This window comes from Manis javanica, chromosome 3 (genome assembly GCF_040802235.1).
Source record: "Manis javanica isolate MJ-LG chromosome 3, MJ_LKY, whole genome shotgun sequence".
NCBI lineage: Eukaryota > Metazoa > Chordata > Mammalia > Pholidota > Manidae > Manis > Manis javanica.
In genome coordinates, this window is record NC_133158.1 from 217,678,778 (window position 1) to 217,693,100 (window position 14,323).

Genomic DNA, 14,323 nt, shown 5'->3' on the forward strand with positions numbered 1-14,323 from the left:
GACTGAATAGATATGATATTCTACTAAGAATCCAGCCATAAATTCAAAACAAGACTTTTTAAGACTCTAAAATATAACTAAAACAAGCCAGGAAATTGTGTTAATGGAATAAATTATGCCATTCAGTAGACATTCTGCTGCTGAATACACCAAATACAGAATTGGGATAGTAAAGTAAAAAGCCAATATTTCTCAGTAAGAATAAAAATAACATAATTGACACCTGTGTCTCTACTACCTTAGGATATAAAACATCGCAGACACAGTCAGAGCCCTCTGTGCACCCCTTACCATCACATTCTTTTGTGTCTTTTAGGTGACTGCTATCTGGAATCAATATTTGTCATTCCTGTCCATTTCCCTATACTCTTACTATATCCCTAAGCCTGAAATAGTACTGTTTTGCAATTTTAACTTCATATGGATGGATAAGTTTATTCATGCCATCTTTTGCACTTTTTATAACTTTTTTTTTATGAATTGCTATTATGTTTGTAATTTCCTGGTTCATGAAGCTCTAGTCCATTCATTGTATGAACACATCCCAATTTATGTATTTTCTTTTCTTTTTTTCACCAGCATTGAGATATAATTGACCCATAACACTGTGTAAGTTTAAGGTGTATAAGGTGATTGATACACATACACTGTGAAATCATCACCACAGTAAGGTTAGCTACCACATTCAACACCTCACATCATCACAAGGTTTTTTGTGAGTGCCATGAGAGTACTTAAGATCTACTCTCAGCAGTTTTAAAGTACCTAATACAGTATTGTTTATTATAGTTATCATGCTGTATGTACATTCAATCCCCAGAACTTATTCATCTTATAATGGGAAATTTGTACCCTTTGACTAACAACTGCTTGATTCTCCCTTCCCAGAGTTCCTGGCAACTTCCACTTTACAGTCTGAGTTTGGCTTTTTAAAGATTCTGCATCCAAGTGAGATCACACAGTATTTGTCTTTCTCTGCCTGGTTTAGTTCACCTAGGATAATGCCCTCAGTGTCCATCCATATTGTCACAAACAGCAGGATTTCCTTATTTTGTATTCCACTGCATATATGTGCTACATTCTCTTTATCCATTCATCTGCACTTAGGTTGTTTTAGAATTGCTAGTATCAAAAAGACAAGAGATAACAAGCCCTGGTGAGGACGTGGAGTACAAGGAGCCCTTGCGCACTGTTGGTGGGAATGTAAATGGGAGCAGTCATTATGGAAAACAGTACGGAGTTTCCTCAAAAAGTAAAAGTCATATGATTCAACAATCTCACTTCTGGGTATATATCCAAATAAATGAAATCCCTCTCTCAAAGATATATATATATTTTTGATGAATATTTATGTTCTTTCTAGTTTTTTGAAACAACGCTATGAATATTCTTATACATGTATCCTTTGGTCACTTGAGCAAAAGTTTCTTCCAGGTACATACCTAGGAGAGGAATTCATTCACTGATTTATTCAACACATATGGTATTGTGTACCTTTCATATGCCAGACCCTATTCTGGGCCTCAGGAACACAGCAGCAAGAGTCTGATGGCAATCCTTACACTTGAGGTTTTATGTTCTACTCAGGGAGACAGACTATAAAAAAATAAACAAGTAAAATGTAGAGTGTATTAGATAAGCTCAGTGGGGAGTAACAGAACAAGACAGTGAAATAGAGAGTGGGGCAGCAGGATCCATCTTACATGGGGAATCATGGAAAGCCACACTCAGAGGTGACATTTAAGGAAAGACAGGAAAGACATGAAGGGCCAATCCTGTGGATCTGGGGGAACAGTATTCCAGGCAGACGGAGCAGCAAGTGCACAGGTCCTGGGGTGGGAACACACCTGCCATGTTGGGGTACAGCAGGAACACTCCTGTGGCTGGCGTCGACTGAGTAGGGGTAAATAGTAGGGGAAGAAATCCAAGAGCTGGGCTTTATTCATGTTTACAAGGACTGTGATGTAGCTATGAGATGAGGAGGCCCTGGATGGCTTTGTGCTGTGTGGTGACCACAACTGTGTTAAAAAGCATCATGCCAGGTGCTGAAGACTTTGATGAGCAAGGATGGAAACAAGGAGACAGATTAGGAAAGTAATGAAAGCATTCCGGAGAAAGATGGTGGTTTAGACCAAAGCCTTATTAGTAGACGAGGTGTGAAGTGGCCAGATTCTGGATACAGTAAAAGGTAGGGCCACCTGGATCTGGTGGGCAGATTGATGATGAGAGGTATGAGACAAGAGAAGTTGAGGATGTCTCCAAGTGTTTTCCTTGAACAGCTGGAGGGAGATTGTCATTTGTGGACATGGAGAGGATTCAGCAAGAGAAGGTTTTTGGAGGAGAGAATCATAAATTCCACTCTGGATATATTAAATTTGATATATACACTGTTAGATATTCAAGTAGAGATATAAAGTAGGCAATTGGGTCTTACATAAAAGTTTAGGGTATGTATTTCTTTATTGTGTTGCACAAAATTGTTCCCCAAATTGTTTATACCTATTTTCATTTCATGTTGCAATAACAAAATTGTGCGGTCAGTTTTTCAGATTATCAATCTGATGGTACTGTTACCTCACTGTTGATAAAACTCTAACAAAGATGGTAGTCCCGGGCTAAGCCATCAGGATCTAACTTCACAAGCATAGCGTTTAGCACCTACTAGTTTGTTACCACGTTTCCCCAAACCAAAGTGGTCGATAAATGGGATATAACACATACTGATACACCCTTAGTAAGAAATGTGAATCACTAGCTTGTTTCCTTTTGTATTTTCTTTTGAGGAGATGGAAATTTCTGCATAGAGCCCTGCATAGATCTGACAGAGCTAATCCTCTTGATCTGGCTTTTGATGATGATCGAAGTCTTCCTAATGTGAACTAACTGGAGGCATTAGAAGTGCTGGGATTTGATTATAAAAAGAAAGAATTTAATTACATATTAATTCAAAATTTACTATGCTAATAATGATCTAACAGGCATTATGTATACATTCACCTTGCAATCTGAACATGAGGACTACTGTTCATAAATTAGGAATGATTCATTTTGTTGGCAGTTATTTGATGGAGAATATCTCCCCCTCCCCCTCAGTCCCTAATGTATTTTTAGGTTTATGTTGATTGACTTACTTTGCAGTATTAACCAGATTTTATTCAATGTAATAATTCAAAATGTTAACAAGTAATCTGCATGTAATTTGAGGAGTACCTAAATTGTATATAACTTCAGTTATCATACATGTGATTTTCTTCCATCAGCCTCTCTCTCATTGAGGTTTTGTTGGAACTACGTAAGAGTAAAGAAGAAAAACAGAATTTTTCCAGTCCTATTAGTAGTTGTAACTGGTATTTTCCAATTACATTTGTGTGAGGGTAAAGTGCTGGTATGTAAAGTAGAAATGCCTTGAAATGACCCCGCTGGCTTTGATCTTACTGTTTTCACCAGTTCCTCTTCTAAGAGGGGCTACTTCATCTGCAGGTGTCAGCTTCCCAGACCAGTGGTTTCTATCAAGGTCAAATGCAAGAAGCCCCAGGCCAGAAGCATAGTAGCCTAGGTCTGTCAGCCCAGCACTCTGTCTCCCTGGCCTGAGCCCAGCACAAGTTCAGTCACTAAAACCCTGCCTCATCTAATCATGCCCGACTCCCTATTTCCTGCTCTGTCCTTTCATCTTTCTGGAGCAGTCCCCTTGCCTTTTCCTTAACTGAAGTCTTGAAGGTAGAGTCTCCTCCCTGCGCTCCAGGCCCTGGATCTGCCCAGCTGGTGCTTTGGTACCTCTGCGTATCACCTGCTTTAGGGACTCCCCAGTCCCCTCATTCCTTGGGAGTTCTGTCACCTGCTTCCAGGATCTTAGGAGGTAACCCACTGATCAGCAGGTCTGCTCAGTGTCTGGCTTCTGAGAGCCCAGGCCTGACTCACTCTGAGTCAGGTTCTAAAATGCCCCAGTGCAGGGAACTTCTGTTTTTTAAAAAGTTTCTTCTATATAAAAAATTTCCTTCCAAGACTTTCTCTGTAGACTCATGGCTCATATGGAAAAGGAGCTCAGTGTTCTTCAGCATTTGTTTCACTTACAAATGCATGGCAGAGAGGACCAAGATCTTTGGAACAGAAATTAAGAAAATCCAGTGTGCATTTACCCTTTCCCCCTCCAGAAAACCTTAAAAGGTTACAAAGATGACTAACTAACAATGGAGCATTCTCATCAAAGATGGAATTATGTTAGAAGGACACAATGTATCATGACCAGTGAACCTCTGTCATGAGAAAACTAGCCAAGTTAACAATTCTGTAGCTACTAACTAAATCAATGCCCCCTACCCACTGTGAAACAAGAGGCAGAAGCAAGGATTTGATGGCCCCCAAATTACTAAACGGTTAGGTGAACTTTGATATGCTAATCATGGTCTACTGATCTGAGTTAATCCTTTAATGTTAAATGTAGTGTTTTTTGTCATTTTTGAAAGGGTATAGTATACTTGCTTACCATAAGAATGTGTTTGGAAGAGCCATACTTTGGAGGTACATGTAAATGGAGCCATAGGTAGTTTACCCAGTGGAACTGTTTTAAGTGACGTGAATATATTTCTAATGAGTTATTAGATTTTAAACCCAAGATTTGAGGGTTTATAAACTAAACAGAATCCAAAAGAAATACTCAACTTCATTTCTATCATAGGCATAATGATAAGAAAAATTCTTAATGGATACGATACATAAAGGCAGATCGACTGACAAATTAAATGAACTCATTAAGAAGTTTTTTACTGCCCCCTGCTGTCAGTTTCTAAATTTTTTTAACAAAACGGTTGGAAAAAAAATTCCCTGCCTCTTAATTAGGACTCTGCCACCAGTAATGCTCATGATTACTTGTTCGTGAGCAATGACCTGTCAACTAAGAAATCAGATCCAGCACAGTGTGTACTAGTGGGTGCAGGACAAGAGGTGGTTTATGATTTGTGAAATGCTATATTAATACGAGAGTACCAGTGTTGCAATTTTTAGTCAGTGATGAATACTAATTTGCCAAATTTCATAATTTTGAATTTTCTTTTTTATATCTATTTACTTAAATAAAACTCTCCACTATAATTTTCCAAGTAAATGAATGAATGGCCTATTATTTGTAGTGTAAGCCTTATTTGACATTTTATTTTCATTTTGGCATATGAAATTAAGAAATGAGAAATAATAAAAATAACAGGTAATACTAACGCAGCAGTCACCAGATACAAGGCACTGTTTTATTTTTTTCCCACATTAATGGGCCCTCATAAAATAGAATGGGGTGGGTATTGCTATGATTTCCATTCCACAGATGAATAAACCAAGTCATCACACAATGACTTTACGTAACACAGTTGGTAAAAGGCGCAGCCAGGATTGGAAACCTGTGGTCTGACTCCAGGGCCACGCCTCTCAACCTTTTTGCACAGAAAGTATAAACTCTGCAGTTAAGGAAGAGGAATTTGCATAAATTATAATGGAGCTGGCAGTGTGTTTATTGACTCAAACTAACCTCACACTCATCTAATTAGTTTTCCTGCGCTCCCCGCTCTCACGCTGCCAGAGGGAGCGCACGGATGGCAGACCTGTAGCGTTCCCGACGCGGTTCATCTTTGCTGGAAAAACCCGAATGTGCTGGCCGTGCCGTCCGCAGCGAGTGTGCGCTTGCGTGGCCTGTGCTTACATCTGAGGACGCACTGCGGCTCATCCTGGTGGGCCCCGCGCCCCTGTGCCTTTCTGTATGGCCAGACAGCCGGTTGTAGCCACACCTGAGACCCTCTCCAGCAAGTCACATTCAGGTTATACACACACTCCTCACAGTACTTTGAATAACTAGACTCTGCGTTTGAAGTGTCCCTGGCTGCTGCCAATTCCCGAGTCCTGTCTGCCCAGCTGTTCGTGCTCCTCAGTGGCTGCGGCCCTTTGCCTTCTCCCAGGTCAGTAGCATCTGGCTCCCGACAACAGAGCCCCACCGGTCAACCGGCGCAACTACTACTTTGAAGTTCGGGGTGCTTTTGCCGCGCAGGTGCTGAACACACTACCTCAGGCTCCGCAGGGCTAACGATACAGACATCTCTTCTCCCACATTCAAGTCACACCCAGAGTCAAACATAGACCATGTGGCATTCATAATAAACGTTCTTACCTGACTCGGGGAGCCGGGTTCCCGATAACTCTACACTCCAGATAAACTCTGCTTCCTTCCGCCACTTCTTGGCTCCGGAGCTTCTGGATGAACCGAGGGGCTGAGGGCGGGCGCCGCGCATCCGGGTGGGCCTGGGGGCGGTGTCCGGCCGCCTCCCGCTGGGCCTGGGGGCGGTGTCCGGCTTGGTCCAGGTGGGCCTGGGGGCGGTGCCCGGCCTGGTCCAGGTGCGCCTGGGGGCGGTGCCCGGCCTGGTCCAGGTGGGCCTGGGAGCGGTGTCCGGCCTCTTCCCGGTGGGCCTGGGGGCGGTGCCCGACTGGGTCCAGGTGGGTCTGGGGGCGGTGCCCGGCCTGGTCCAGGTGAGCCTGGGGGCGGTGCCCGGCCTGGTCCAGGTGGGCCTGGGGGCGGTGCCCGGCCTGGTCCAGGTGCGCCTGGGGGCGGTGTTCGGCCTCTTCCCGGTGGGCCTGGGGGCGGTGCCCGACTGGGTCCAGGTGGGTCTGGGGGCGGTGCCCGGCCTGGTCCAGGTGAGCCTGGGGGCGGTGCCCGGCCTGGTCCAGGTGGGTCTGGGGGCGGTGTCCGGCCTGGTCCAGGTGGGTCTGGGGGCGGTGCCCGGCCTGGTCCAGGTGAGCCTGGGGGCGGTGCCCGGCCTCCTCCCGGCGGGCCTGGGGGCGGTGCCCGACTGGGTCCAGGCTGGCTTGGGGGCGGTGCCAGTCCCGGTCCAGGTGGGTCTGGGCCAGCCCAGCCTCCAGTCCCGCCTCCCGCCGGTCTTCGGTGGGGCTCTGGCTGGCGGAGGCCCTCCGCGGGGCTGCGGACTGGGTTTTCGGGGACAGGTACCCGCTGTCTGGTGAGGACTCCCCGTCGGGGCTTTTGTTTCTTGGCTTTGCCGCTTCTCTAAATATGGACGTCAGCTCCTCGATGAGGTCGGCAGCCCTGTCACACTGCTGGCCCGGGGGGCCGGACTTGGCGGCGTGTCCCGGGGTGCGGGGAGGCTGTGCAGCACGCTTCCCGGCCTTTCGGAGGCTGCGGATGTAGCTGGGCCTGGCCGGCAGGGGCGACACGGCAGGTGTCCTCTTCGGAGCAGGGGAAGGCGTGGGCCCAGGCCTCTCTGGCGGAGGCTGGACAGGTGCTGGCCTGGCGTCCTGAGGCCCTGCTGACGAGGCCTCCCTGCTAGGAGGGCTTTCACAGGGGCTTACGGGAGCCGCGTTGCGAACCTGTGAGATCTCCGGTTCCGAGTCCCCGTCTTCTGTCTCAGAGCTGGCTATCGCTCTCCGGGCCAGGTCGAGGCTCTTGTGGATCTCCTCCTGGCTGAGGAAAGCAGACAGCTCGGGGAGGAAGTCGGCGTTCTTGCTTCCTTCCTGCATGTCTGCGAGGGAATCATGGAAGGAGTCGTGGGAGGGGCTCTCTGACATGCTGGAGTGGTCTTCATACACGCGTCGGCTCTCCGCAGGACGGCTGCAGGCACTGGAGACCAGTTCACTTATTTTTCCTGGAAGACAACATAGAATTGCCATTAGTAATAATAGTATTATTGCATGTGTTTGTTATCATGATGCTACTAATCTACAAGTTGAGAGTAATGTTAAGGTGAACATATGTACTTAAAAAATAACATGTTTCCCTATTCTGTGATTTGGAAGAAGCACCAAGTGTATTTGTGTTTATCATTTGTCATTTAATTTAGTATTTTCCCTGGGCGTGAATATTCAGTATCTCACTGGCCAGCACGGAATACTCCAATGCGGGGACATCTGCAGGAGTGCCAAGTACACCAGGGCCGTCTGTGCTTACAGACGCTCCCTCCCTCCTGCCCCTGGAGATTGGTAGCTTATTGAGACTAGTCAACCTGACTCTGTTTATCTCACCCTGAACCATGAAATATATTTTGATTCCAGTTTTCATTTGTTTTCAGTTTTCAGTGAAACATTTGAAAACGTATTGTCTCATCCCTTCCCTGTGTCCAGCCAGGTACCCTCATATTCACTCATTTGTTCATTCAACAGGCAACTCTCCATATTAACCATCACTAAATAAGTCTGCTGGAGGCATGCTCTCCGTCAGGGACTGGTAAATTTCTGCTTCAAGGACCAGATGGTAAATATTTTTGACTATGTGGGCAATACTGTCTCTGCTATAATTACTCAGGTTTGCTGTTGTGGCATGAAACCAGCCATAGATGATACATAAATAGGTAAGCACAGCTGTGTGCCAGGAAAACTTTATTTATGGACACTGATATATGAAGTCTATATAAGTTTTACATGTCAAAAATGTTATTCTTTTCAATTCGATTTTTTTGCAACAGTTTAGAAATGTAGACACTTTTTTAGTTTGCAGGGCATATAAAAACAGGTGGCCCAGAGGCTGAAGTTTGCTGACTCTTGATCCAGACTGAAAACATAGCCCTTACATTCAAGGAGTTAGAAGTCATGTAAAATAGTAAAGAGCAGGAGGTGGGGAACACATTCAACAAATAACATACAAATAATATAAAATTTGGATAGGGTGTCAAGGTGAAAAGAGCTTGGTCAGCACAAGAGCCTAACTTGATCTTCAAGGACATGCAAGAGCCACGGGATGTGCATAAGACATTTCTATAGAAACACCAACAGCATTGAATAAAAGGTGTTTCATTATCTGAAAAATAGTTGAGCAACAATTTAGATCACACTGCATTTTAAACTAAATATTGTGAGTCCTGTTACTCTAAATACTGAGCTTTTTCTGTATGTTGTTCATAGAGTGATGGAGGATATCTGGAAAATTCAGAAGGGATCTTTGCCTCAAGACTGAGTCTAGAAGTCAATAAAGGAAGCTGGCTGGAGGTGGTGAAGCTCAGCTCTGTAAGTTTCTACATTTGATGGTGCTGGGGCACAATGGGCTTGGCTGTTAGATGCCCCCTCTTGGACTCTGAAGCAGGGCCCATGGAGAAGCTAAATGGCAGCTGGACACTGTGAGTGGTGACAGCGGCAGCAGGGAGTGTCTGGGCTCCTGATGGAAGCCACAGTGTGGACTGTTGAGTGTGGCTGCAGCGACCACCACCACACACTTTCTCCTGGTACTGCTGACTGTGGTCTTGCCTCCTGTGTGGACTCCAGGCCTAAGTCTGTGAGTTGGCACAGCTCCTATCGATAAATGCCTATACACTCCAGTTGACCAGTGAATATTTCTGTCACTTGACACTAACGAACACAACTGATAGTAGGTGAAAAAGATGACAGAGGTCTGAACAAGTGATATTGGGATGGAAAATTGTACTGAATCCATAGAGAGTAGAAAGGACAGAAGTTGGTGTTGATTAAAGGAAGAGATGGCACAGGCAGGATTATAGATTTCTTAATGACATGGTTGTGCTGGTGGCTCACATGACCCAAGTGAGGAACAAGTGTTGAGGGAAAAGAAACTTAAATTTGATTTATACTTTTTGCATTTTGAGGAACTTCTGGGTGTTGATGTCAGGGTGGAAGGCAATTTGAGATACTGGTCCAGGGTCCAGGAGAAAGGAAAGCAGGGCTGGATTGGGAATTATTAGCCCATGGTGACACCATAAGCTATGGGAATGGATAAGGTCATCAGGAAAGAAAGAGAGAAAAGGAAAGGGATCCTCCAGAGAACTAGGGGGAAGCAGGAGAGTGGGGTGTCATTGAAGGCAGGCAGGAAAATGTCTCATGAAGGAGGGGGGGGTCTGTTTGACTCAGCAACAGAGGACATAGGAACCATTGGCAACAGCATTTCAGTTTCTGTGACAGAGATAGAAACCAGATTCCACATTTGCTGAGAAACTGTAGGGAGGCAGGGGGAGAATCTAGATGGCAGCAGGGCTGACTGAGTTTAAGGAAAGGAAGAGGGACAGAAAGTAGTAGCCGGACAAAAGTATGGAATCCAGTGAGGTTTTTTATTTGTTTCATTAAGAAAGGAACTTGTTTCAGTGCTAATGGAGTTAGTCAGTAGAGAGGGAGAAGCAGAATATCCCCCGTAAGAAAGCGGAGGAGGTAGAGACCAGGTTCTGCGATGTGAGATGGAATGCTATAGTGCGAATGGCTTCAGGTGGGAAGGGAATGGTTCTTCATTATCAGGGGACGGAAGTCATAAGCATGTGAGAATGAGAGAGCTGGGGGGAGAAAGGGAGAGGGAAAGAGAGAATTGGATAAATTTGTAACTGAAATAAACGGAGCTCCTATTTTGAGACGTCTGTGTATTTGGAAGTGTATGATGACAAGAGATGATTTTTAATGGCTGTTGTAGAGAAAGGGAGAAATTTCCTTAAGAAAGATTTACAGGCAGAGGGAGAGCTTAGCAGGTGGCTGTGCTGTACTTACAGAATCATTGATGTGTTTATTGTGTTTATTGTGCACTTGCTTCCCTCACCAGAGCTCTGCAGTCGGGGAGAAGATGTGGAGTCAGACCACCTAGGTTTTGGCACACAGATGAGATGGATGGGAAATGGGCAAGGTTGTTGGGAATACTGGCAAAGACTGGGGTGGATTCTAAAATCTGTGCTGGATTGAAATTCATGGATTGGAGTTTACACAAAGAGATTAAGGGGTTAAGGACCTAGTGAAAACAGAAAGGTATAGTGAGGGTAACTGGCAGATCTGGAAGGATGTGTTAAAGAAGTGAAATGTCTGGACTGATCATTGTAGAAGCAGAGGCTTTTGACTCCTGACTGCATTTAAAGTGTGGCCTTGTGGCAGGTTTGACTGGAGCAATGCCAGAGATGAGGAGCTGCAACAGAGACTATGAGGTCGACAAAGCCTAAAGCATTATCCAGATTTGCAGAAAAAGTCTGCCAACGCCTGCCACAGAGCATCAGCCGCTTAATGCATCACAGTTTGCATTGAAGCTCTGACGGTGATGATCCCGACCATGGTGATGGCGGAGAGTGGCATTGTGCCAAGAGCCATTACATAGATTATCTCATTTCATTTAAAATTCTCACAAGGGGTCCCAGTTTAGAAAGAAGGAAACTGAGGCAGAAAATGTAAGAGCCATGATTGAAACCCAGAACTGAGAATGCAAAGCAATATATCACACTAATAAATCTGTGGACACATTTTCTGGTTTTTCTGCTAATATCAGAATTCAGCTATAAATCTAATTACATTTAGTGCAAAGTGAACATAATATGATAAAATCTAAAATTTCACAAAAACATTGTATGAGGAAGCTTAAAGCAAACTTCTGAACGATAAAGTTTTAACTACTTATTAATTTATATTTTGGTTTTAAAGAGGCACCATCTGGAGGGATCCAGTCACCAGGATGTGCAGATTAAAAACTGCTTGCACGGTGAAAAATAAAATAATAGCTCTGTGGCATATGTGGTTCGTGTTTAATTTGCAACCCGACTATTGCTGCTAGAACATACATGTGGTCTAGGGAACATGCTCATTCCACTTGGCTAGACAGGGAAGTTTCCAGTTGACCCAAACTCACTAGTAAATTATGCTTCAGAGATTTCCCTGTCAGTCAACAACTCAAAATTAAAAAGGCTACAATCAAAGAAATACAACTTCAAAATTGTCCATTATTTTCTTGAGATTTCATGTTTCATTTTGAACTATATTTGGTAATTCGGTGCTGCTGTGATAGACACAGAATATGAAATACACTCAAAAGTGTATTAATTACACTGACTAATAGACTAATTACACTGTCTTTAATGAGCAAAGAGAAGTGAGGTAAATGCCAGAAACATTGAAGTGTTCCACTTTGTTAAATAGAACTGAAAGATTTTGAAATTTTAAGGAGTAAAGTGTTCTCTTACATCTTTAAATCTTCTCTGCCCCGTGCCTCTATCCCTTTCTCTTCAGGAATTTGAATTGCCTAGAAAACCCTTTCTTCATCTTTTCCTTCTCTGTTTTCTTCTTCATCATCACCATCATTAATAGTTTAGCTTAATTGTCACTTCCCCTAAAACTCTCATAAGCCACACTTTTTTCTATTTCTCGGCATTTGCTTGGTTCTTGCTTCTTTGCCAAGAAAATGGCTCTTCCCTGGTCCCACTCACTTTATAGTCACTCCATTTCTCCACTTCCCTCTCCAAATTCAACATGAAATAAATTGAACAAGTGTTTATTTTTATCACTTACTATGTGTAAGGGAAGCTTCAAGGAGGGTGCCCACGAGCCAGGCATGATTTGTCTCCCTTAACAATTTTACAATCCAGTGGGGGACTAAGGGGATTAGAGAGTAAAAAATACAAGGAAGAACATATTTTTAAAAACCGTCCTAAGAGATCAAAGGTGGTAGAAGAGGGCATATTTACAGATTTGGCCATGTCACTCCCTTGCCATTTTTTTGTTTTGTTTTCCCCTTGGCTGAGAAGAAAAGGTCCAAAGCATGATGTGTCCGTTGACTATGTGCCTCTGGACAGCCAGCCCTGTGGTGAACGCTCCAGCCTCATCTCCATCCTCCCAGACACCCTGACGCACGCTGTAGCCGTGCCTCACTGACCTGCCTGCCATCCCCAGGACATCCCAAGCTGCCTTGTCTTCACGCTTTGCACGTGCTGTTCCATTTGCCGTTCCCTTCCATTTCTGTGTCCTTAAAAACTATATAATTTCACTTCAGTTTGGTACTTTCTATGGTTTCCCACTAACAAAATTTGCTCTATCTTTTGAACATGACCCTTTGCATGGTATTTTATAATCACATTCATCTTATTGAATTATCAATATGATTGTAGAGAACAATTAGGTCCTGAACACCTTGAAAGAAGGAGATGGGACTGGCAGTCTTTATATGGCTGATGCTTGGTACTGTGTCTAGATCATGGCAGGTGACCAAGAAAAACTAAGAATTACCTGGTATTGGAAACATGGCTTGAACCCTGCACAGGATTTAACAGGAAAGGGAGCCACACAACCAGTCATGAAGGAGGACGTTCCATCCCCTCCCCTTGCTCTCAGCCATTCAGACTCCACTGCAGGTTTCTCTCTTTAGTGACAGGGTGTCCCCTCTTTAACCCTGTGTTTTTCATCTGTTTTATCATGCTTATTATTCCCTGTCCCTGGGCTCTGGTCTCTGGTAAGAACTTGATAATCAGTGCTGTTGGTGTATACATGTAAAATATACTTCTCATGCTCATTTCACTAATACAAAAGAGCAGTAGGTCTGACACTGCATTAAAAAAATACCTTATCTATAAAGACATTGATTTTCGTGTTTCTCATTACCCTCAAGAAAAGTTTCTCATGAAAAAGTTCAGAACCAGAAAAATATGTATTCTGTTTTCTGACATTTCTACTATTAGACAATGAGAATTCTATAGCCTTTAGTGACACTCTTTGACATGGATACTAGCTAACTCAGAATTAGATTTTTGAGTCATGGAAATACAAAATGTATTTAGCCCCATTTTTTTTTGCTTACATTCCCTGTTGTCTAATTTGGTCAGCATCTCTTGGTTGAGTGCCTACTGTGTTCTAGGCTCCTCTTCTAAAGCCTGGGGACCTGGCTGTGCATAACAGAGGGTTTTCTGCCCTATGAAGCTAACATTCATTGGAGAAAAACAGAAGTAGGCAATTGAGAAAATGTCAGTTTCTGAATTTCTTATACTTGGTTTGGTCTTAAATCTTTTGTCAACAGATTTCGGGCAATTACACGTGCTTATATTGTATATAGCCTCAAATTACCTTTGATAGTTGTAAGATACAAATGAAATGAAATGAAAAATGATATAAAATAAAATGAAATGTATGTTGCCTGGTGTCTGCAGACCGTGGCTATTTTGGCACATTGTTGGTGGGGGTGGTGGCAGTCACAGGGGGATGTGCTCAGGCTCTTTAGGTTCTCTCAGTTGTGTCAGGGTGCCTGCAGGTACCCCACACCGGTCTGCAGGCAAATTCTTCCAGGTGAATTTGGATATTTATGTGTAATGCCAAACTCTTAATTTAAAGCAAATATTTGGTGAAACAATGGTTTGGGAGGGTCAGCAAAAACTGTGAGGCATACAGATTCCCTCCCACCTTGATCTTCAACAAATTTATCAGCATCTTGGCTTATCCCAAGAAAATGTTGTTTTTAAAAGTAACTTTCAAGGTCACCTATTTTGTTAAATCTGTGTGCATATTTCATCCATTCTTAGGGAATTGTAGACCACTTAATTTATAGATTATTTCCAGCACATGTGTTTATTTTATCTCTAAAAACTATCGTCCCAGAAGTGCAGTCTCGAAA

At 43.7% G+C, this 14,323-nt stretch overlaps 1 protein-coding gene and 1 long non-coding RNA gene across 6 annotated transcripts in view; one reads left to right on the top strand and one right to left on the bottom strand.

Moving 5' to 3' along the window:
• The window catches only part of PALLD (palladin, cytoskeletal associated protein), a 310,939-nt gene that overhangs the window by 289,033 nt on the left and 7,583 nt on the right, over positions 1-14,323 (bottom strand). For all 5 annotated transcript variants that reach the window (XM_073232834.1, XM_073232838.1, XM_073232837.1 and 2 more), the window contains exon 2: positions 6,149-7,631. In XM_073232834.1, coding sequence (XP_073088935.1) covers positions 6,149-7,554 — 1,406 coding nt within the window. In that variant the 5' untranslated portion in view covers positions 7,555-7,631. The remainder of the gene's footprint in view (positions 1-6,148; positions 7,632-14,323) is intronic.
• On the top strand, positions 6,866-9,282 carry LOC140848575 (uncharacterized). Its single transcript, XR_012129707.1, has 3 exons — positions 6,866-6,989; positions 8,146-8,236; positions 8,884-9,282. It is a non-coding gene; the product is annotated as an uncharacterized lncRNA (long non-coding RNA).